At 41.7% G+C, this 25,329-nt stretch overlaps 1 protein-coding gene across 1 annotated transcript in view; it reads right to left on the minus strand.

Annotated features, from left to right (window-relative positions):
• Window positions 1-25,329, minus strand: part of OBSCN (obscurin, cytoskeletal calmodulin and titin-interacting RhoGEF) — a 183,872-nt gene that overhangs the window by 105,761 nt on the left and 52,782 nt on the right. Inside the window, exons 26-45 of the mRNA XM_049798970.1 lie at window positions 24,537-24,803; window positions 23,642-23,911; window positions 22,544-22,810; window positions 21,415-21,681; window positions 19,488-19,754; window positions 18,333-18,602; window positions 17,293-17,559; window positions 16,230-16,496; window positions 14,375-14,647; window positions 12,722-12,988; window positions 10,220-10,486; window positions 9,096-9,362; window positions 8,215-8,475; window positions 7,366-7,632; window positions 6,728-6,991; window positions 5,515-5,781; window positions 4,166-4,432; window positions 2,571-2,834; window positions 1,563-1,829; window positions 499-762 (exon numbers count right to left, since the gene is read on the minus strand). Coding sequence (XP_049654927.1) covers window positions 499-762; window positions 1,563-1,829; window positions 2,571-2,834; window positions 4,166-4,432; window positions 5,515-5,781; window positions 6,728-6,991; window positions 7,366-7,632; window positions 8,215-8,475; window positions 9,096-9,362; window positions 10,220-10,486; window positions 12,722-12,988; window positions 14,375-14,647; window positions 16,230-16,496; window positions 17,293-17,559; window positions 18,333-18,602; window positions 19,488-19,754; window positions 21,415-21,681; window positions 22,544-22,810; window positions 23,642-23,911; window positions 24,537-24,803 — 5,337 coding nt within the window. The remainder of the gene's footprint in view (window positions 1-498; window positions 763-1,562; window positions 1,830-2,570; window positions 2,835-4,165; window positions 4,433-5,514; window positions 5,782-6,727; window positions 6,992-7,365; window positions 7,633-8,214; window positions 8,476-9,095; window positions 9,363-10,219; window positions 10,487-12,721; window positions 12,989-14,374; window positions 14,648-16,229; window positions 16,497-17,292; window positions 17,560-18,332; window positions 18,603-19,487; window positions 19,755-21,414; window positions 21,682-22,543; window positions 22,811-23,641; window positions 23,912-24,536; window positions 24,804-25,329) is intronic.

Raw genomic sequence — 25,329 nt, forward strand, 5'->3', positions numbered from 1 at the left:
TCTGCAATACCAGAATACAAATCTACATGATCCTTGCTCAGAGTTATATAGAAAAGTTGCATTGAATCAAGTTTTATTTGCATTATTTAAAATTATCTGTCTAATCCTAATATAACTTTAAATCTAAGCTCACTCTTTTTTTAAGAGGTATGAATGTTCCTGATGCTCCATCTCTTTAGGTTCAAGTCCAAAGTAAGTAAAATGGAACAAAAAACACAAGCATGTGGCACCCTTCAGCCTTCAGTGTGGTGCAAAACAGCATAGCCGTGCACCACCAAGAGCAAGGAGAAGAAAACAGGGAAAATGTTAGTATAATCAATGGAAATACAGTTCTTATTAGAATTAGATAAAATTCACAATAAAAACCAAGAAAATCTGTTACTGACAGAATTAATGATGGCAAGATTAGAGAAAGAACTCATTGTGTGTCAGTACTGAGGATTCCAGAGGAGACGGGAGAAACATCACACCAAAATTTCTCATTTCTGATTTCTTTACCATGCACTGTCAGTGCTGCAGTAGTCTTCTCGTCTCCACACACACAGGTATACTCCCCGGCATCCTTGACTTCTAAAGCATGGATCAGCAGTTGCGCTGTAGTACCTTCCTGTCTCATAGTATATTTTTCACTCAGTTTGAGCACTTTGTGTTTCTTTTTCCACTCCACAGAGGCAGCCCTAGATAGCTCACATTGTAGCGTGGCTGTTCCACCTTCTGTGGCTTCTTCATTCTTCATCTCTTTCTTGAAGTGTGCCGGCAAGGCTGAGGAGTTCAAAATGAGCAGAATGTATGACCATGGCAGCTATTCAAGAAACTTTATCCGTGGTCTGTCAACCACACGTGACAAGCAATTCCCTCCCTAATCAAGTAGGATTGATAACCACAAAACAGTGACTTTGAAAAGCTGGAAAACACCTGATTCGTAAGTCAGAGCTTTTTTTATGGTATGGTCTATGGCATGAAATGGAGAACCAAACCAATCTCAACTTCTTCAGACTCTGCAAGACTAAGCCCTACCTTACATTAAGGATTGCCTACCAGAATAGAAAATAAAGCCTAACTAGAGTGTCTATCACAATGCAAATCATTACTGAAAAATTCATAAATGAAACTATACCCGAGGCAATAATCTCCCTTTTCCATGAGAGTTCTCCTCAGTTAGTGGTCTAGCAGAATTTGACTGTCAAATTATTCTGAAACACTGAATACTGTATCAAAAATATCTCGTCGCCAAATAGTAACAGTCTCAATTTTAGGATTGTAACATCTTTACAACCAACATCACAATAATATGATTTTCGTTTTTTAGCAACTGCTACTGAACATGAGCAAAAATATCTGGTGAATATCTGATTTTTTTGCAACAAACACCTGATTTGAGCCTGGTACCGACTAGTGCATTCAGGCATTTATGCCCATGTCCAACCACACGTTGCTAAATTCATCAGAAACAGGGCTGCAATTTCAAAGCTGATACAACTATGCTCTTTAAAAAAAAAACCCAGCTGGTTGAAAATAATCCAATTAATTTGTAATTTTTTTTAATTATTTTTTTTTTTTACCGTTCACTTTTAGCGCAGCGGTAGTTTTCTGATCTCCATAACAGCATGTGTAATCTCCAGCATCTGTCAGATCTAAATCACGGATCACCAGCTCAGCAGTTGTGCCCTCACATCTCATGGTGAACTTGTCATTTGTCTCGAGGGCCCTGTCTCCTTTCCTCCATTCCACAGCAGCTGCGGGCTTGTTCAGTTCACAGCAAAAAGTGGCCATGCCATTTTCTGTGGCTTCCACATTCTTCAACTCATTTTTAAAATGCGGAGGAAGGGCTGAAGATCACAGGTGAAGAGAGAGCACTTTAAAACTGAGGTAATACTGAATCTTGACTGCTCCACTGGATTAAAACCCTTTAATCACTACAAGTTTTGGAACATACAGTACCTGAGAGTCAAACCTGATTTCAACCCTGCCTGCTGCTTTGCAACACACCACACTCAGCATGTCACAACTGATTTGGAAACCAGTGTTGTAAAACTACCATTTCAGTACTGCAAGGTATGCTTTAAAGGCATTTTAAGATAGAACAACAGAAAGCTGATCTCAAGGTTTCAAGGAACTACGCACAGCTCTGTCTTAAGATCAGATGAACAATTAAAATGAACAGTATGTTATTTAAATTTTCAGGCTGCGATGTTTTGTTCTCACCTGCCTTTCTCAGCTCTCATCATAACAGAATACCTTTCAATTCCATTCAAGAAAAACAAGTAAAATCTCAGTGATATGCCTAGAGGAATTAATTAATGGAAATACTGAAAGTGCTATTTATGACTTCACCAAGTTCTTCATTATCTGCTTCCAGACTCCATTAACATGAAAGAACAGGGACAGAAAAGACTGTATGGTGCTAATTCTGAGTCCTAAGAGAAGGACTTTCAGTAAAAGATATTCCCAGTGGTTGATACAGCGGAATAATAATTTAAAATAATAGACGGGATCAAGACCGGTTTGTGATCCTGTATGAGATCACAGATGACAAAGCACAAAATCCCTATTAAACTCATGTATTTTACCATGCACTGTCAGGGATGCCGTAGTCATCTTGTCTCCGCACACGCATGTGTAATCTCCCGCATCTTGTTCCTCCAGGCTATGGATGGTCAGCTCAGCAATGGTATCCTTCAGTCTCATTTTGTACTTCTCGCTAGGCTTGAGCACCTTTTGCCCTTTTTTCCACTCCACCGGAGTGGGTTTAGATAGCTCACACTGCAGAACAGCCGTCCCGTTTTCTGTGGCTTCCATATTGACAAGGTCTTTTTTGAACAGTGCAGGCAAAGCTATGGGACGCAATATAAACAGAGAGGACATCAAAATCATTAACCAGACCTTGAGGAACCCAGGACTAGGTCCTGAGGCCAGTCCTTCACTATTACGGGAAGACAAATCATATACTCTTGAAAACTACACCTATTAGAAAACTACTGCAGGTTCTCACCGGGATAATCGCCACCATGACCTGCTTCTAACATTGACTTCTGCAGCATGCTCATCACTTCCCAGCTGATTCCAGTAGTCCTTTCTACCTATTTCAGGCTGAAATCATCTATCTTGAACATTAATGACCTGACGTTTGACTGAAAGTCATCGCCCTGGATGACAGCACTGCTAGCTGGAGATCTCTACCTTTCCTGACACCGTAATTTATCTTTCTGGTTCAGAAAAAAAAAAAAATTAGTAATATAACTTCAGGTGCACCTTTCAGCCACCATTTCCAAGGACATAAAGGCTCTGATATCAGGAATACAGGGTGGGGGTTAGCAGCATTCAGCAAGTTGCCTTGTGGTGTGCCACTAAAGTAAAAGGGAAGCGACTCGCACAGGGAAGAAAGTGCCAGCTCAGAGGAGGAGAGGAACAGAAGTGCCTCCAGCTGGGAGAAAGAAGAGGAAGTAAAAGAGTGAAGAAAATCCGAGACAAGAGAGTTTTGCCTCCACAGTTTTGCCCCTGTCCTTAGAAGCATCTTATCTTTAAGATATGTCTTGAATAAAACCCATTCTTTCATCTGTTGGAACTGTATGTGAACTGCTTCTTCTGGAGGGGCAACCAAAACTCATCGCTATTCACCACGGCAGACACAGGAACAAAATCTCTTTCACTACTCCCTGAATCAGGACCTGTGGAATAATGGTTTGGGGCTTTTTTTTCTTTGGAAAGTACCTTTCCTTGGCAGAATATATCACAGTCCTGCAAAACAGGAGGACAGTCATACATTCCTGAATGGAAAAAAACCTCTCACTAACTGAGCTCAGCTTTTTTAAAGAACCTGAAGGAAAGTTAAGGACTGAAATCCACTGACATCGGTGAGACACGAGGACAAACCCTCTGAGAATAATCTTATTGCTGGAGATCTGCTCACTCTTGGCCTTACACGCAGATGCCTTTTTCACTTTCAAAAAGCTCAGTCTAAGATGAGAAATTCTCACACCTCCTCTTTACTTTGCTATAAAGCCATCAGTTTCAAACTAACAGACAGTGGGAGATGGGATGAAACACAGCCAGCAAACCAAGAAAATGCTGCAGAATCAAAACATCAAAGCAAGTGGGAAAGAAAACTCTCAGAGAAAAGGGATCGCCTGAGATACTGCTATCGTAACGGAGAATGGCTTTTTACCATGGACTGTCAAGACAGCCGAGGTCTTCTGATCTCCACACACACAGGTGTATTCTCCTGTATCTTCTACCACCAGATCTCGAATCAACAGCTCTGCAGCGGTATCTTCTTGTCTCATCCTATACTTATCACTCGGTTTGAGTGTCTTGTCCCCTTTTTTCCACTCTACTGGGACACCGACCTTGCTCAGCTCGCAGTGCAGAGTGGCTGTTGCACCATCTGTGGCTTCTCTGTTCTTCAATCCTTCTTTGAAAAATGCAGGCAAAGCTGAAGGACAGCAATATGAGCAGTGAGATGTAATGCTCCAAAGAGTTAAAATTAAACATCAATGTTTAATTTTCTTTTCCACTCTTATTTTGAACTGATTTATCGATACAAGAACATAGATTCTCGATAGTCTCCATGAATCAATATGAGGAAAGAAATGTCATCACCAGGAAAGGTTTCAATGCTTGCAGTAATCTGCAGAGGTATTTTACATGTACTCAGAGTCACAAATCAATACAAACAGAAGTAGAAAACCCCAATTTTTTTTCCTGTGAAATTTCAAGCAAAAAGAATAAATACTAATTTGAAATTTCTGAAAAAAATTGGTTTTCTTATATGACTTTTTAAACCATAATGGGAGGATGTTTGCTATGTTGTCACATATTTAAGCAAACAAAAAGACATTGTACATGAAAAAAAAAAAAAAAAAGAAACACTGGAGTTTCGTTCTAAATGTCAGTTTGAAATGAAATTGTTCATTTCAATATATGGTGGGAAAACAAACATTTTCACCTGAACTGACATATCCTTTGAAACTTGTCAGTTGCAGTAAAACCCAAACTTCTCCCTGAGCACGGTCATCCCTTAGAAGGTTTGGGCTTGCTTTACACAGGACTGTGACTGAATGCAATGACAACTGGCCAGTATGTATAAAAGCACCTTGCTGTCCCAGGAATGGAGTATGGGAATAAGATTCCAGGGAATAACCTAACTGTTTGGAATTTTATGAAACCTTAAAATCCCTAAATCATAATCCCTTCAAGGCAACCCGTTTTAATGGGCTTGAGCATAACAGGGAGTCTAATAAAAGAACTTTCAAGGGAAAAGCAAAATGACGGACCCTAATTAAAATAGTAGCAGCAACCCTGGTTGCCTGTGCTCTGAGCTTGCACACCGATACCCCTCTTGTGCCACGCACCCTGGCTGCACTGACACCAATGGAGCAATTCATTGGCATCAGCGAGCTGTGGATAAGGGTCTGGCAGAAGGAAGGAGACCGTAGGGTAACCAGGTATCTGTCCAAAAGAACAGAGAAAATGGGCTAGTTACTTTTAGTATGTGTCTTGTTTTGTTTGTTTTACCATGTACTGTTAAAACTGCCATAGTCTGCTGGTCTCCGCACACACAGGAATAATTTCCAGCATCCGTCATGTCTAGATTTTGGATTATAAGCTCAGCAACGACGCCTTTGCGTTTCATTTTGTATTTGTCGCTTGATTTGAGCGTCTTGAATCCCTTCTTCCACTCCACGTTAGCAGCAGCCTTGTTCAGCTCACAGTGCAGAGAGACACTTTTGCCTTCTGTGGCTTCTTCATCTGTCAGTTCTTTGGTGAAAAGAGCAGGCAGGACTGCAGAGTAAATGCAATACGTACACGGCATCAAAGCTGAGAAAGCCATGACCTACTCGCTCTCTTCTCTTATCGCCCTGAACCCACATGTCTCTGAAGCCACAAGACCTTCTTCACACTCCAGGATTTTATTCCAATCTCTAACATTTCAAAAGAGAATTCAGTCTAATTTTTAAATTTTTTTCTCCTCACGCTTTACAACTTGCTTTAAAAGCAAGTCTCTCTATCTGCAAACTTAGTTGACAAGCCATCTGTCCTTTACTTTATACACTGTAAAAACAAAGGGGTAAAAGTAGAGGCCGTATTTCAATATGACAGCCAGAGCATTTTGTTTCCCATGAGAAAACCAGCAGTTCTACAGAAGTGCCTGATTCACGGCACTGTCTGTATATTTATAAATAGAGCCCCTTAAAACAGAGCAGTTACAAACATACTGTCAGCTTTCTGCAGAGATAAAGTAAATGCTTTGGAAGAGTTAAGCCAAAATTGGTAAAAAAGGGCTGGGAATAGCAGGAGCTTAAAAAAAAAGGCAATTTTTCATTAAGATAGTCCTCGTGTAGCATCATACATTGATGAAAACTTGTTCCTCTTAAGGAGCAACAAGTGTAACTGTCCAAGTTACAAAAAGTAGATATTATTCCCACTTTTAGGTCAATCCCTATGGGAAAACTTTTAAACAAGCAGCTCTACTGGACTAGGGAGATTGTGTTGAGCTGGGGACGTGTACTCCACTTGTCATTTGAACATAGCACCGAGGAAGACAAATAGCGCATAGGGAGGACATCAGGTGGAAGGAGAGAGTGAGAAGGAAAACAGGATAGAAAAATTAATCAGCAGGGGGAAGGATAGAAAGTATACAGGGACCAGATGAAACAGCAGAAAAAGAGGAAGAGATCTTGGAATTACACAGGTTTACTGGGGGCATGTGCTGAGAATTTCTTTTTACCATTTACTGTCAAAGCAGCCGTGGTCTGTTGATCTCCACACACACAGCTGTAATCACCAGCGTCTGCCAATTCCAAATCCCGGATCATCAGCTCTGCAAAGGGACCTTCCTGCTCTATTTTGTACTTTTCACTTGGCTTGAGGACCTTACTCCCCTTTCTCCACTCGACCGGTGCCGATTTGCTCAGTTTACAGTGCAACGTGACTGCCTCCCCCTCTGTAGCTTCCTTTTTCGACATTTCTTCTTGGAACAGGATAGGCAAGGCTGAAGGATGCAATACCAACAGAGAAGGAATCAGCACTAGATTGAAATGAACTGGACTCTGCTGTGAGTTACTGGGCTGCAGTGTATACATTTAACCAAAAATGCACTACTGCTAGGTGGATATAGTTGAAAGGGGGGTAAAACCTCCTAGAGTAGGGAGAAATAAATTAGAGAAAACAACATAGCTGTGCGGCCTTACAAAAAAAAAAAAGTACAAGGGGATATTCTCTAATAGGATGACTCTTTGGCACCACAGAGTCGAGAACATGAAAACTCTAAGAAATCTCACTGACCAGGCTTCGGATGACCAGCAACTGCTCTCAAACACGTTAAGTTTGGGGCTTAATGAGAAACATGGGTAGAACATGGGTTACCATTCACTCTCAAAGCAGCTGTTGTCTTCTGGTCTCCACACACGCAGGTATAGCTCCCAGCATCTGTCAAGTCCAGGTCTTGGATGACCAGCTCAACAAAACGCCCTTCCCGTCTCATTTTGTATTTGCTGTCTGACTTCAGCACCTTCCCGTCCTTCCTCCACTCGACCGAGCCCACCGCCTGGCTCAGCTCGCACTGCAGCGTGGCCGTCCCGCTCTCAGTGGCTTCCTCGTTCTTCAGCTCTTTTTTGAAACGGATTGGCAGGGCTGAGAGATGCAGAACGAAAAGGGATTGCAACCCAAGGCCCTGCCCAGATCTCTGGTCAGAGGCTGAATTGTGATTTATCGTATGACTACCTAAGCCTCATTGCAACACCCTTATCCTTAAACACATCTGCTCTTTTTTTTTTTTTTTTTTTTTTGTGGCTGGTAAAAAAAATCTCTAGTAAATTGTTCTGTGGGAATCACAGGATGTGTGATCTTGATTGGGATCATGCATACAAATGACACACTTATCCTCACCATTAGTGATGAACCCTCCTTAACAGAAAATCCCAAGGAATCTTACGTTTCCATACTAATTCAGGAAAACATGTATGTCAGCACCCTTCACTTGAGGAAAGGTGAGAAGACAACGCAACACACACACACACAACATGGGGCATGGTGAAAGCTGATCATGGATGGAGACTTGCGAAAGGAATGACATGGCAACATGAAAAAGTGGAAGGATGAAAAAAGTAGAAGCAGGACATAAAGGTAGGTGTTATGAGGAAACGCACAGAAAGAAGGAGGGAACAGATGGACAAAAACATTCCAGAGTTTCATGGCTTATTTCTGACTTTTTACCATTCACTGATAAGGCTGCTGTGGTTTTTTGGTTCCCCACTACACATGTATAGTCTCCAGCATCCCCTGGGTCCAGATCATGGATCAGCAGCTCAGCCAATGTTCCCTCCTGCCTCATCCTGTACTTGTTACTCGGCCGGAGAAGAGTGTGCCCCTTCCTCCACTCCACGGGGACCTCTCTGCTCAGCTGGCATCGCAGGGTGGCAGTCCCACCTTCCACAGCTTCCACGCTCTTCAGCTCTTTGATGAGCGCAGAGACGGCTGAGGAACGAAGCGTTCTCATTTTAATTTAGGAACAACATGACCAACTGGTGACGTCATACGGGACTTAAAACCAAAATAAATTCTCTTGGCACAGCTACTAAGCTCTGACTTACCTGCATTTCCAGGAGTCTACTTTCATTTACAATAGCACACCATGAGTTTGGGAGGAAATAAAACCAAAACAATTCTTTCCCAATAATTAGAATATCAAGGTAATTACCCTTCTGCTGCCCAAATGCTGATGGTCACAGACACGTGAAAAGCTTGCAGAGAAAGTGCAGAAGAGAATTGCCTGTTCTTTAACAAAACGTGTAGCTAAGGCCCTTCTTACCTTCCCACTTAGAGCTCAGACAAGCATCTCTGTCCGGAGCAGAAAGCAGAACAGTTATTTCAGAGGCAAGGAAAGATATCTTGTTATCAGGTATATTTGATTGTTATTTTTTAACATGAAGTTATTGTCCTAGAAAACAGAGAACATAACGGACCTAGCCAGAGCTGCCTTTTGCTTGTACTGATCCCTTTCTTTTTTTCCGAATGCTCACTATAAATGCGCAGGAGCTAGCAGGACCCTGGCAAGAAGAACAACAAGTGGTCACAAGCGGGTGTCTTATTCCTACCATGGATTTTGACGTGGGCTGTGCTCTGCTGGTCTCCAGTGTCACAGGTGTATCTTCCCGCATCTTCTGGCTCTGCATGATGAATCACCAGCTCCGCCACTGTCCCCTTCTGCTTCATTTCGTATTTGGCACTTGCCTGGAGCGTGGCTTCTCCCTTCTTCCACACCACAGTGGCATCAGATTTTGTGAGTTCGCAGCGCAAGGAGACAGATTTCCCCTCTTCCATTTCTGTGTTCTCCAGGGCTTGTTTAAAAAGGACAGGGACAGCTAGAAGACAGAACCAGGGATTAGGAGATGCCCTTTTGACCTGCTGTACAAGTGCCCCACGATAGCTGTCACCCCTCAACACCAGTCCTTTTCCAAACGAGCCCTAGACCCTCCTTTGGCTGCGCGGCATCAAGGTGATACTGCTTGGGAGGAGGAAGAAACCTCTCCCCCAGATGTTATCATCTCACTGGGGGTTCCTAGGAATATGGGTTTTTTTCTCTCATCTTTAATAAGGACCCCTGCAGAGGCCTCTGGGCATCCTCACCTAACGAACTCCCTGCTGCTGCAGGGCTCTGAGACAGTATTCATACCCTATATCTCTCCTGCTTTCTGCTCCAGCACATACTATTTTTGCTCTACTACAAAAGGTACTGTATTTTTTTAAGGGCTTTGGGGAGTTCAGGCGGGATCTGAGAGCCTTTAAAAAGGATGTTTGGGGGAGTTTGGGGGTCTAAACTTTAATCAGTTGGCCACCTGCAGTTTGCCAGGGACTGGACTTATGTTTTCATGTTCTTGTGCTCCAATGCTCCTGGTCACCATCTCTAACTCCGGTCTTAACCACAGACTTGTAAAATAGCTGTTAGGTCAGGAACTACAGCACGTAGGGTATAGAAAATGAGCCCACTGCATTTACGTATTTTCTGCTCAGTGGAAAGTTACAGATTTAAAGTCCCGGGTGCATAACCTGAGATTACATGAATGAAATATATGCAGGTGCTTACAAGTATGCAATTTTACCGTTAAATTTTATGTATGAATTTGTAGATTGCACTGCCACAAAGTGCTGTGTGGTTTTACTAGAAGCTCTATTAAGCAATGCATTAAGAAAGTGTGGTAACATATCTAACTCTGCCTACCATTTACTTTCACCCGAGCAGTGGTCTTCTGTTCCCCAGTGCTGCAGGTATACTCCCCAGAGTCTATCGATTTGACGTCTCGAATAATGAGCTCCGCCACAGTACCATGCTGCTTAAATTCGTACTTCTCGCTGGCATAGAGAACAGTGTCTCCTTTCATCCATTTCACTGGTGTATCAGGTTTGCTGAGCTCACAGGTCAGCTTGACTTGTTTTCCTTCTTTAGCTTCTTCATTTTGGAGCTCTTGCTTGAAAAGAACTGGTAATTCTGAAAAAGAATATTGCAAAGGTTTAAGGAAACACACAAGATTGGAAATCGCTATTCCCTTTTTGTTTCAGGCTTTGTTACCGAGATAGAAAACCACAGGAATGGAAAAGCACTAGCAAACAGTAAACACGTTCTGACAACTCGCATCTGGCTGCCAGTACTCTACAGCAGCAAAAAAATATTTGAAACCATATGTTTATTTTCCTTTAAATCACTAACTACTGTTGATGACATTGCTACTATTACTGTTGTCATTATTTACATTAGTGGCAAATGCTGTACTGCTATTCATGATGCAGCGTGTTGCAGATGGGTGGTCAGAGCTGGACCACTGGCACAAAAAACGTAAAACTTTACTGAGGTCAATTTGCACATAACACAGAGGACACAGAGAAATGGCAAAGCACTTTCTGTCATGACAAGCAATATTGATTTCTCATTATAAAAAACCCACAACATACTTTTATCCAACATGAATGCCGACTTAAAAACAGCACAGAGCAAACACAGAGAGGAAAGCACAGCCGTACGTGAAAGGGTCCCTGTGGACATTCCTGTGCAAGCTCTGTCACAGCCTGGGACTCAAGGCTTTAAGGTGAGCTAGTGTAGGGAAGGCACTTATTGGGAAAAAAACTCAACCGAAACGTTTTCCCCTCAGATCATGAAAAAAAAATCAATTTCTTCCTGACTTCTGATGTCTTATGAATATGCAAGTCAGCTACTGATTCGTGATGCAGAGGTCCTGTGGCTATTGAGAAACTACAGCCTATTCTTCTGTTCCCATTTTACCTCTAATTTGGGACACTCAGTGTTACATGGCTACTGACTTTTTTTTTTTTTTTTTTTTCCTCCTATTTTTGCATTCTGCTGTTCTGGTGTGACCCTAATAGATAAAGGAAAGCTACAATAATGTAATTTGTTGTAGGTTTTCTGATGACTTGACTTCTTCACATCTACTGGTGATCTGAATCCATATGTTTAAATCCTACATCCATCCACACCCTTCTCTGTGAAGGGAAAAATGGGGTTGTTGTGTAACATTAGGAATGCGTTTTTTTCTAACGGAAAATTGTTCTTCATCATGGGTGAGATCCAGGTCCTGCTGAAGTCAACACAGATCTTTCTTTTGTGTGTGATGGGTATTGGGGAAACATCTTAGTGCTACAGAAAGACATAGAAGATCAGAACCATTAATCATCACCTCTCTTCTTCGTTACATCACCAAGGTCTTCTCTTTCCTTGCATGGCAGATCTCAGCCTTAAGTTGGCTTGTTTCTTTGTGCTCTAGATAAACACGGTGAGCAGATTTCCTTTCCTCTTCATGCTCTGACATTCAGGCTGACTATTGCAACAACCCAAACACTTTTTCTTCACACTGATTAATCCAGGTGCAGCTTGGGATCCACCCTTCCCAAGTGTGTTATACCAGATGTATGCAGGATATCCACTGGTCAAGGCTAAACACAGCCTGTGCCATTAACAACCTCCCTCTACCTGCTCAAACCTCCCCACGTGAATGAGCGATTTTGCTTACAGAAACCGAGCTCCTCCTCAACCTCGGGCTGGGGCAGCGACTCAAGACAAGCAGAAGCGATTATAACATGGGTGATAGATGAGCCCGGTTGTGACCCAGCTCAGACCCAGTGCTTGCCTGACATACTTGGTGCTTATCCAACGTGCTCAGGGAAGCACGCTGAAGTCTCATGTGTCTAAGAAAAGAACTTTTGCTTCAGCTCAGAGAACAACCCTTTGGATAGCACCTCCTGCCTGATCACGGTCTTTGGGTGTGTTACTCTCAATAAATTTGGCTGCCTAAAGCAATTCCCCAGACAAATGTGGATGTATGAGCTCCCTCCTTGGAGAGGGCCATCAGTGGAGACAGCTTCAGAAGGTGATTCATTCTTTCTCTGGATTACCTCTTAGGCTGGATGGATCTCCTATGGAGATACCCACTGTCCCTCTACTGACCCATTGCATTCTTCTCCAGGGAGCTTAGGCACTTAACTTTCACAGAGCTAAAAGCAGGTAAGATGAAGGATTTTCCTATTTCACATTCTGTCACCCCTCTGGGTGCTGTTCCAGATGACTTGATGAGAACCTCTCCCGCACTGTGGTGCAAAGACGTGAGGTTCCTTTTCAGTATAGTTTCACATTTTTAATCATTTCAATTTATTACTCTGACCTCGGTGTTAGATGACGAGTTAGGACCCAAAGCATCACTCCAAATGTTCTTACCCTTGACAGTAATAACCGCACTACTTTTAGCTGCTCCAGCCTCACACTCATATCTGCCACTGTCTCTTTCTTCTGCCCTGTGAATGACAAGCTTGGCTTCAAATCCCAACCGGCTGATGTTATACTTGGAAGAATTCCTAAGGCTCTTCCCGTCTTTGCACCACTTTACAGGGCTGTCTGATTTGGAGGTTTCACAGTGAAGGATCACATCCTCTCCCTCAGTGACTTCAGTATCAAGGAGCTCCTTTGTGAAGATGCAGGGCTTCTCTAGAATCACATAAAAACCATCTGAGATGTTTCAGAAGAGGTGTGGATTTTCAGATCACAAGTAATCTGTGAGATTTACACCCAAGATTATTTTTATCAAAACTACAGGTCAAGGTTAGTAAAAAATAATGTGTTGTTCACGACTATAAAGCCCTTGGGAAGGTACCAGTCATGCCATGACCTGATTAGTTTGAACCTTCTAACTGAATGTGAAAAAGTTAATTCTGCATAATGTGAGGTGTGATACAGATTTCTCAAAGCCACTCATCTAGAGCAGGTCTCATCTCATCAGTACGAGTCCTCTAAAAACCAGGCAGATAGCTCAGACTGGTCATGTAGGATGTCTCTATAACTGCTGGAAAATAAGAGACACCTCCAGAGACCAGATATTCACTTCCAAAATAAGTCATTAGGACAGAGAAGATGAACTGCTCTTTGGAAGTGCTTGTCTTTCTGCACAGCTTATAGAAGTGGCCTAAACTAGATACCAATAGCTAAACTGGCCAAGGCAGATCTTATCACCCCTAGCTTAACGCTTTTTAATTCATAAAAATCCAAACAATCAGGAGACCAAAACCTGGTTTTGGTACTATAGCGTCACATATTAGCATTACCAAAAGGAATCAGCTTTTTCAAATAAGACCTTTAATTTACCTCCAGAAATAATCTGTTTGCATTTCTGTAGCATGGCAAAATTGGGGCAATTTTTTTTTTTTTTCAAAATTTGAAAAAGTTCTTTGCAAGAAATGTGGCAATTCTGAAAAGAATGAGAATATGATCTGACACAGTGGAGACTGTGTGTTTTACACTCTGGGCATGAGAAATATATATGTTTCCAGTAAGTAAACACCTCTCTAATCCTGCAGTCTTGGGCTGTCCGGCATTCATTTTATTCCTTAGCTATAGAAGTAGACTAACACTGCAGTTTTAACTCAGTTTAACTTTTCCAAATAAAACAATTAATTGTCAAGAAGGAATAGCAGAGAACACGTGTAATGTTGCCTTTCAAACAATGAAAACTAAATTAAAAACATATTGGTTGAACTTTTTCTTTTCCGCTTAACTAATTGATTTCTCCTCATTTATCATCACCCTATCAGCTCCGCTCAATGAAAAGTGGGCAAGGCATCCAATGCACCATCACTACAGTATAACTTTCCCTTCTAAGGTCCAATAAACACTCTGAGACTTGCCCAGGATTACCAAGTATTCATTCCCCAGCCCTACCTTCATTATATAGGTAATGCTATTCTTGAACGTACACAGATATACATATGATAGGGCCAAATTTGTAGCATTTTTGTTCTTTTTTTTCACGTATCCACATTAACCCATACTTATTTCTATGCATTCTTTCCTCTCCTGAAGTTTTTATGATTGAATTACCTTTAACAACCAAACTGGCAGATGTTTTCTTATCACCAGCTTCAAATGTAATGACCCCCGAGTCCTTCAGTGAGAGTTTTTTCAGCGTTAGCAGGTGATATCCACCAGGCTGAGACTGGATCTCATTAAGTTCATTGGTATGGAGTGGGGTTTTATCCAAAAACCACTGCACTTTGCTATAGTCTACAGGAGAGATTCTGCATTTAAACATGGCAGATTCTCCCTCTAACACAGTGACATCTTCCAGGTCTTCTGTTATTAGCACTTTCTGGCCTGAAAGGAACATAGATATATCAATTATGGGAATCTTCAGTTACTAGCATGAAAATCGATACGGAAAACTCCAACACTCCCCATGTGAGTATTTCAAGAAAGAAATATGTTCACGATACAGAAGACAGAAACACAATTCCACTGTTATTGAACACAAAAACCATTCACAGGAAGATAATAGATACAGAACACATACCAAAATAGGATGAAGACAACTTCAAAGCACCAGGACACATATAGCAGAAAAAGTAGCCAGTACAATGCAAATCCAGCATCATAAAGTTTCTCTTAATGAAACTACCTGGAAAGGCTGAAAGGATGCGTCTCTGACAGCATCACTGGGCTCTAGACATCACTAAGCAGATGATTCCTTCCACGACAACCCCTCTGTTTTTCTAGAGCAAATATAACTTGCTTTCTATGGGATAGGACCACCCAGCCCCCACCTTCTTTGAGCTTAGTCCAACACTAAACACAGTGGGAAGTGGAGGGAGTGTCTGACTGCAGCTTTAGTAAAAAGAAACAAAACAACAGCCCTGAAAACCTGCCTGTATAGACATAGATAGATATACACCTAACTATAAATAAATAAATAAAATAAGGTTATCACTGTATGCAGAGATATATCTGATCTTGCTCCTACTTAGAAAACCAGTACAGGGAATTTTTTTACTTTCATCTTGAGCTTTGTGACAGACAAGTATTTTTTCACTCAGAGAAGTTGGTGTTAGAAACCTCACAGCGAGTTCAGGTAGCTCAGATCCGGAGGCCATGGTGGGGATTAAGCACACTTCTTTGCTTCCCAAGGCTGCTCTAGCAGATGATCAGAGGTGGAGGAGTCTGGCTTTATTCCTTAGTCTTTAAGAACTAACTATAATAATTAATAAGTGGACACCGCCACTGCATCTCCATGTGACTATTCTTGAGTCATTCCTCCTATTCTCTTCAACGTTTCATCATTTTCAGCTCAAGGGTTTCTCCCAGTCAGGGCTCCAGTGAGGGAACTGTGTGGAACAGTAACAACCCGACCTCACTCCTTCCCCTTAAACGTTACCCTGGTGTTAGCATTGGCCAGCACAGCTAATTCACAGCCGTAGCATCAAATAAAAGCTGCTGGGTTGTACTCTTCAGCTGGAGATTGGGTTGTACCCTTCATCTCTAAGGGGCAGAGGGACATTAAGCACTTCAAGATCCCTGGACCACTCATTCACCCATCCCCTCCTGGAAACAATTACTGGAAAGAGGCATCAAGGGACATAGAGAAAAGCCTAGAGGCAGAATAATTTTTCCCTCATCTAATAGCAGGCACTCTGAATCATATCCATTATGTGTACACGCAGGAACGCCAGCCTCTCCTCACATCAGTATTTGGGGTTTTAAATCATACCCAAAGTACTCCAGGTATAATTGCTTCAAATTGACAAATTGCTCTGCATGTCCAGCTCCATGTTGCTATATTTTTGTCCAAATATCCTGTGCATATAAATCATGAGTGGACCCGCTACCCATATGCTGAGAAACAGATCTGCCTACGCATATGATGTTTCCTGTTGGAGAAATGCGATATTCCTCTCATGCGTACCTTGCACGACTAGCTTGGCTCTGGACTGGGCATCACCAATGTCGCAGGTGTAAGTATCACTGTCACTTTTCTCCAAGTTCTTTATGGTCAGCTGGAGGATTTGTCCTTTCTGTGTGATCTCGTATTTCCTGCTAGTCCTGAGTTCAGCTATGCCTTTCCTCCAGACTACAGAGGATGCAGCTTTCTCACTCTGGCACATAAAAACTGCAGTTCCACTTTCATCAGCTTTCAGATCTGAAAGTTCCTTGACAAAATAATTAGGTTTTTCTGGAAGGAAAAAACAAACAAACAAACAAACAAACAAAAAAACCAAAAGAGAGACGGAGACAGATTTGTTACCCAAACAAGTCCTGAGCATATAGAGTGGTCTTGAATGCCCTCTGCCCCCACTTGTAGACTCACAGAATGTAGATTCATAGAATCGTTTAGGTTGAAAAAGACCCTCAAGATCATAAAATCCAACCATAAGTCTAAAACTGTCAGGTCCACCACTAAACCATGTCCCTAAGTGCCACATCTACACATCTTTTAAATACACCCAGGGATGGCGATTCAACCACTTCCCCGGGCAGCCTGTTCCAGTGCTTGACAATCCTTTTGGGGGAGAAGTTTTTCCTAATATACGATCTAAACATCCCTGGGCACAACTTGAGGCTGTTTCCTCTCATCCTATCAGATGGAATGGATCTAACAAAATCACCAGGTCCACCTTCTGTCACAGGACATAGCAGGTAAAATATTTCCAGGAAAGTTTAATGCCATTGCACAGGTACTGGTAAGGTCTCATCTTAGAGATCGTACATAGTTTTGATCACCCATATTCAAAAAAGTCTATTTCAAATTGCCATTTTTGAATGGCTCGTTACATAGGACGTAAGATTCTTCAGTACCTACAAGGAGTTTTTTCAGAGGGTTTTTTTTTAAAGCTTTTAATCCATGACATTTTTTGAAAACTAAAAATTGATCCTGTTTAGGGAGATGATAGAAGAGAATATCTCCCACAGGTTGTAGAGATTTACCCCAACCTCTGTGCATGCCAGCCCTTGTGCATGCTTCAACTGACCTTGCACCGTGATCCTGGCTTTTGTTTTAGAGACTTCTGTCTCACAGGTGTACTCCCCACTGTCCTTGACTGTGGAGTCATGGATGATCAGAATGGCCCGTGTTCCCTCTTGTTGCAAGTCATATTTCTGGCTTTTTCGGATTGCTTTGCCATCCTTGTACCACCTGATGCTCACATCAGGTTTCGACAATTCACAGCTCACGCTGATGTCCTGCCCCGCTGTGGATGTTTTATCCTCCAGCTGTTTTGTAATCTCAGTAGGTTTTTCTGAAGAGAGGGGAAAAAAAAAAAAAAAAAAAGGCAACTTTGAATAAAAATCAGGATCATTATACAGCTGGGGTTTTTGCAATTCAAATATCCAGCAGGTTCCCCAATGAATGATTCATATTGTGTTAGGGAAGGGAAAAGCAGTCTTGCTCTTCAGTACGTATTAAATGCAGTTATGAGCTCTCAGTGAATATTAATGATTGCTTACAGGAACTAAGGACTTGTCCTGATGGCATCCATTTCAGGGGATGTCATTTTGTCATCACTGAAGCTACTGTAGGCATGCACTTAGGGTGGGATCTATCTCACTAAATATAGATATCTATGCTATAGAGATAACTAGCAGAGGCACTCCCTCCAGGGCCACGCTGCAGCCAGCAGTGATCTGCTAAGTAGAGGCAATGGACTTCAAGGAACAATTTCTTTTGGCTTAAAATAGGTCTAATTGTGCATAATGAACCATGTCTGAAAACTACCTGTTTCTTCTCTCCACTGACTACCTAGGGAACCTTGGGTGATTATCTCAGATGCACATAGTCTGGATAGTAATTGTCTGTACAATTACACTACCCAGTGTATTCTGCAATTCTCAAATATCTATAAAAAAACTTCAGCTTTTCACTTGTTTTTAAGGAAAAACATCAGTGCTTCAAGGCTCACAGAGAAGGCTGCTATTCACTTTGATCACAAGAGTTTGCCTTCATGGCTTACTGACGTACCTTATGAAAAGACACCCAAGAAATCAAACTCCAGAACCTTTCTGATCTCATTACCTTTTACAACTAGAGAAGCCTTGGAGATTAGACCACGGGCAGTGAAAACGACTTCTCCAGAATCATCAGGAATCACACTTTTGATATTGAGCGTATATTTCCGACCCATGTTAGAGGTTTTAAATCGCCCACCACTTTTCACTTTGCTCCCATTCAGCGTCCAGTTGAAGTCATCGATGCTTTCATGGGACAAAATACACTCAAAAGTGCAGTCTTCTCCCTCCTGGATTTCAGTGTTCTTCAGCCGTTTGGTGATGCCAATGTTCAGTTCTGGAAGACAAAAAGTAGGTTAATACAAGGAGAAAAGGCTTTTATGATTGACGTGAGTAGTAATATTGACATTTTGAGCTCATAGACCAGTTTATCTACTGGATTGACAGGACACCACTGCATTCCTTATGGATGTACTTGACATGGGAAGGATTTCTCAGACATTATCCACTCAGAATTATCACAAAGCTATGGGAAAAGGGACATGTGAATCTCCTGGCTTTTCTCTGGAAGGAGTGCATGAAGAACAGCTCACCTAGTGGAGAAGACTCAAGATTCAATGAGTGAGAGGGGAGAAAAGCTGTTAGACAGCAAGCCTCTGGGATGTTGTGTGAGGTTTTTCTCCATGCTGGTATGAGAAATGGGATGTTCGTATTTGTTAACTTGTTACCATGCTACCCACCCTGGTGTTCAAAATCAGACAAATTCAAAATTTGTCTCATCAATATGAGTTTGAAAGCCATGAACAATTCTTTTTGCTTCAAACAGCCACAAGGATTAGAGGACAGGCTGAACTGCTGGGTTCTTCAATAGGCAATGTTGTCCTACTTTTGTGTTCCCACGATGGACTCTGAATTAATAGCTCAAATATGTGAAACACAAGCTGCTTGGGGTTTTTTTTCAGTGTTTCTGTTTTGTTTTGTTGGGGTTTTTTTCTGAGAAATTATTTGCTCTTCCGGAAGGATTTCTGCACAGTAGGGATGTTCAGGAAGGAAACATTGTCACTACATTCTTGATTTTCACTGAAACGCCAGATATACTTACATCAAAGAGTCAGACATCACCGTGTGAGACTTATGGAGTCTCACATAGGTGTGAGACAAAGTGACCGAGCCCACCCATATTTGCAGAGCCCCTTGTCTGGCCATCATCTACAATACTTACCCTGAACGCTGACCTTTGACTTGGCAACATCAGTGCCAATATCACAGGTGTATAAACCTGCATCTGTCTTTTCAAGGTCATGGATAAGGAGGCACAGGGTCTTCCCAGACTGTATCTGCTCATACTTGTTACTAGAAGTGAGCTTCACACCATCCTTTTTCCAAACAGGTTTGACCTTCTCTTTGGAGACTTCGCATTCCAGTTTAATCACGCCTCGCTCCTCACCAAAAACATCATCCAAGGACTTCATGAAGACAGCAGGCTTCTCTGAAGATTAATGGGCAAAACAGAGAACAACCAGGATATTTAAGTGGAGACATTTTTAGTTGCTACCAAATATTTAAAGAGAGCTTAAGTTAACCCTTGGCAACGCTGCCGATACCAATGCAGAACCTAAAGCAGTCTCACACCTCACGACTGGAATGAGTTTTAAGGAAATCAGAATTTATTAATGGGAGGATGCAGGGAAGGAGAGAGCAGCCTACATTGCCGTGGATGGGTAGTGGCATTCAGAGCTGTAATCATGGTCTTGTTTTTTGACTGTGCACCTATGAGGTTGCAAGGTCTCCTTTTTTTCTCTGCATTGGAGCATCTCTCAGGTACAGGAGATCCCATCACAGAGAATGGGGCTTGGAGCAGATGTGTAAGGCCCTAATGAAAGCCAGAGGGACAGCTATGGAATAGCTACTTAATAAGATAGACTGGTTTTAAGGAAGCCCTTGTCTGCATCGTGGAGGAGCAGAAAATATTCTCTGGGAAATCCTTTCTCATTGCAGCAGTCTACAAGTGGAAAGGGGTCAGGTGGTTAGAGGAAAAATGTGTGAAGAGAAGTAATTGGGACGTAGGTCTTCTAAAGCCAGAGAGCTGGCACTGCCGTTTCATGAAGCAGGATTCATACAGTAGGAGCAGCAATAAAAAGATGTGCTGCACATTCTCCTCGCTCTCCTGAACATTTTTGCCCTTGCCCTTTTGTTTTATTGATTCCCTTCATCTAATTGAAAATATATTTGACACTGAAGATATTTATACAGGAGAAATTTCTGACCAGATATAAAAGAAAGAAGGAAGAGGACATCCTTCAGACTCTCTGAGTTGATAGATTAAAAGAGTCAAATTATTCAGACTTAGGGAAGAACAAATTAGTCATGAGCAGGAGGCAAAATGCAAAGGAAATTGGAGATGATCCTCTAAGAGGATATGGAAGATGTCAGACTGAGTTTCAGAGAGGATGGCTCAGAACAATTCCCACTCATGTTTCCAGATACATGAAGGAGTTAATTTAGGATAACAAATCACTGTGACTTACCTGAGCATGCATGTATGGGTGTGCTGCTAAAGAAAATGTGATTTTGAAATTTTGGTGAGAGTTTCACCTCATGTTTCTAACATGCCTAAAATAATTCATGCAACTTACTGTGGCTTAGCTGATGCACAGGAACATGTTAAATCACAGCAACTAAGATGTCTGACCAAATTTTAAGGCATATTAAAGACAGCAGCAAACTGCCTTCTCTTTGCTGAATCAGTCCAACTCCAGAATTGATGTACTGAAAGGTGTGCCCTACCCCTGGAACTACACTGAAGCTCAGCTTCTTGTAGACAAAAATCTTTACAAACAACTGTTTATAGGCTATATACTACTGAAGAGACCTACAAAAAAAGGAAAGGGCTCTTGAGACTATCCTGATGACAGGTAACAGGATGTTAAATAGCTATGGAAACTTTTGGCAGGAGACCAAAACAGTCATCCTTGGAAAAATCATCAGCTACAGTTAGAAACTTACACTGGAAGAAGAAAGCCCTTGCACACTTATTATTCGGCCCCAAAGAGGCGAAGCTTACAAGCAGGAATGTTGCATTGATGTGGTAAATAAGAGCTCCTTTGTGTCTCTTATTTACATTCAGGAGGTGTGTGATCACGACCCACCTATCACCTTCAGACGCACGCTCTCTGACACCTTGTCTGACTTCATGGTCACTGTGCCAGCGTCCTCAGGCTTGACGTGCTTCATTGTCAGCATGTAGCAATTGCCAACGTTCCTGATGTCGTTGAAATTGTTGGTGTAAAGGAGGGTGCCGTTGAGGAACCATTCCACATCCTCATCGTCATGAGACAGCTCGCAGGAGAAGACGGCGGAACTCTCTTCTTCAATTTCCACGTCCTGCAGGTGTTTGAGTACTTCTACGTTGCGGGCTGTAGGAAACCAAGGTGCACCATCACCACTGTTATCATAAATCAGGACTGCTACCACAAATAGATTTCATAGTGGTTAGAGTCTATTTGATGATTTAGTCTGGTCTCCTGTACACCATGGGTTATTACAATTAATTTACTTGGTTTTGCATTTGGTCCAACAAAATCCCGTCCATTAAAAAAACTATATTGTCCAGAGCCCTCAATTCTCTTTCCACACATAAAAATGTTTTGTTTTGGGTTTTTTACTTTTTATTTTAAAAGTAAGTAATTCTTTCTAAAATGGTAATAACATTACAGTGATGCCTAAATACCCTACAGAGCTCCAATCCCTGTGTGCTCATCACTGCACATACACATATACTCTACAACTAAATTGTCCCTGACTCACTGCCAGGGAAGCACAGAGGATGAGGTAGAATATTATTATGAAAAAGAAACATGTAGCAGATATAAAAGCTGACACAGCAGTTAGGAAATGAAAACCACAACCAAGATCACCAGAATCAGAGGCCTGTAGCAGTTTAACACAAAGGATATTTTTAGCTAGAAGTACCAGAGTTCTAGTTCCTTGGTTGAAATGGAAAATATTGTGGCTTGAGAAAGACACGTGAATTTCTGCCTTACCCAAGTGGTGCCCGTCCACATGCATTACCTACTTCATGGCAAGTGCTGGAATTCCGTATAATGGAATATCAGTACAGTGCATAATAAGTCAGTTCACTTAAGATACTTCATTTATATAAAATCAGCAGAAGATAACTGTGGGAATCTACCTCTACTCAAGAAGAGAAACCCAGAGTGAAATACTGAACCATAAAGACATGCGACAGGCAAGCCCCCTGCCGAAAACCGCTCGTACCTTCAACGGTCAGCGTGGCTTCGGTCTCCGCGTTTCCAGCCCTGCATTTGTACACGCCAGCGTCTTCGGGCTTCACCTTCAATATCTTCAGCTCTGCCGAATGCTGCTCCCGCTTGATTTTGTACTTCTCGGAGGGCTCAATGGGTGTGTGGTCCTTGAACCACTTCACAACCTTTGGAGAAGGCCTGAAGTCGCAGGACAGGATGACTGAATGGCGCTCCAGAGCTGTCTTGTCCTCCATCTTCCTAGTGATCTGTATGTGGTAATCTGCAAAGCAGGGTTGGGAAAGAAGAAAGGATCAATCTGAAGAAGAGGAAAGATTCTAATCTATATTATTTCATGCCGATTAATTTCATGTCTGTCATTCACAACTGTTTTGTGAATTGCTCGGGTGATGCTACAGGTTTCTGTTGCAGAGCTGACTTGCTTTGAAGCTAAACCAACGTGATCGATAAGGAATACCGGTTTCTATAAGATAAAACTTTACATTAACTACCAAATGCATGGTCCTGTCCTGGTTCTGTGCTTACTGAACTGCTCTCTAATTAAAGTTTTCAATGCAAGTAAGAGCAAATTAAAGACAAAACAAGGACTTCAGGATGTGATTGGAGATATTTACTACGGTGACAGCAGAAGATAAAAAGCCTTGAAGCTTTGTCCCAGATGAAGTCAATGACAAAATGGATTAAGTAAATGAGCTATCAAACTTGTCTAGTTCAGAAATGGGACAAAATAAACTCTCCTGGCAAATTTCATCTGTTTTGTCCTCTTTGGTAAAGTCAAGAAGAAAACAAACAAAACAAAAAAACCCCACCAGTCTTAGCTCAATAGGTTTAACTACTGGGCTTGAATACCAGGCACACCAAACTCATTTAGTCAGATCCCTTCCTAAGACATTGCTGTCATTTTGTGCATTCAACGTTGTGCCCAACAACTTGTAATTGGGAACTAAGCAGATCTTCCAGGTAACCATACATTTCCAAGACCCCAGGCAGTGGAGCCTGCACATTAGACAGTGTGTCTGAAAAATTACTTTCCGGGTACTGTGAGAAGGACGATCTCTCATGATCTAGTTCAAACCAGGACATATCACATTACCTCTGACAAGCAAGTTTGCTGTGGATTTTGATTTGCCAATGGAGAACTGAACGGTGCCTGTCATATCAGCAGTAGTTTTCAGTATTATCAGCCTGTGTATGGTGTCTTCTTGCTGCATTATAATGTTTCTGCCAGCCTGTAAGACTTCTCCACGTAGAGACCATTTGGGGGGTTTCACGGATGGAATGGATATCTCGCATTCAAACTTGGCTTCTTCAGGCTCAGTCACATCCTCATCACACAACTCCTTTACAATACTAATGGATTGCTCTGGATGAAGGATGGAATGGGAAAGCAGGGATTTAGGAGTCATGAAAGAATTCTTCTGTTAGCATCCTGCACACTCATGCCATCTTTACTGCACTTGAATACTGCACTTATTGGCTCAAAAGGCTTTAAAACATTCTTTTTTGCATAAAAATAAACATATATTGCTGGTCACGGGTCAGACAGTGAGACTGTGACAGTGCCTCAAGAGAATCCAAATCTCCTGATTCCCAGTCCTATTTCTAAAGCCACCTTCCTACTCTGATATCGAGCACTTGGCACTATATAAAATGGAAAAGAAGGTTCATTGAAATGCAGGGGTTGATAGTAGGAAAGACTTTGGCTAGCTACAGCAACTTTTATCTGAATAACAAACTTTCTCCAATACATCTGTTAAACTACTCTGGAGCAGGAATTTCCTTAAGAGAATGTACCATGTATTCATTTTCTAGGATGTTCCTGCCCTTATAATCCTAAAAGGAAGCAATATCAATGGACTTCAAAAGAAATCAACAATGAATTACAATAGTTTTAAAGTGGTATTGTGTTTTCGAACTAAATGACAAGGGTTTTTTCAAAGTCAATCCTCCTTCCAATTCATCCTAGAAGGGGAAAATTGGTTTACTACCTTCAACAAAGAAATTAGCGCTGCTTTTGTCATCAAAGGCATCACAAGTGTACATGTCTTCATCTTCATAATCTGCATCATTGATGATGAGTTTCCGATAGACACCATCGCTCACAATTTCATATTTGTCACTGGGGTGAATTTCAATGTCCTTTTTGTACCACCTCACTTTGGCATTGGCACGAGACACCTGGCACTCCAGGAAACCCCGATGTTTTTCAAGAGCAATCTTATCTCGCAAAGGCTTCACAATTTTTACAGGCAGCTCTAAAAGAAGTGAAAAAAGATGGAATAATCAGTACAGTTTCCACAAAAGGTGCCAATTAAAAACTCATTAGCAATATTTCTTTTATGGTCAGTTATGTGGACAATGACAGGAATCCCTGCTATGCTAAGCACTCAACTAACACACAGCAAGTGAAGAGCTAATGAAAGGAAAACTTTTTATGCCTATTTTACCACTTGGACGGCTGAACTTCCAGGGACTGATCTCGGATTTCCTGAGCTCCTCATCAGTATGTAAATTCAAATGTCTTCCTACTCCCCATCTCTATCACACTGTTTAAGTTAAATACACAAAAAAATGCTGTATTCTTTTTTAAACATACACCAGAAAGAAAATGCAGGAGAAAGTCAAACTACAGCTTTTTGCCCCTTAAAGTTCAAACATGACTTTTAATGTCTTAGGGTACAAAATCAACCTTCTGAGAAAATAAACTGTATTATTTAGCAAAAGTAAATTCCCAGCAGTGAAGCTGATATTTCACATGCAGTAAGTTGGCAGGAGGTTTTT

The sequence above is a fragment of the Accipiter gentilis genome, chromosome 4, assembly GCF_929443795.1.
Source record: "Accipiter gentilis chromosome 4, bAccGen1.1, whole genome shotgun sequence".
Lineage (NCBI taxonomy): Eukaryota > Metazoa > Chordata > Aves > Accipitriformes > Accipitridae > Astur > Astur gentilis.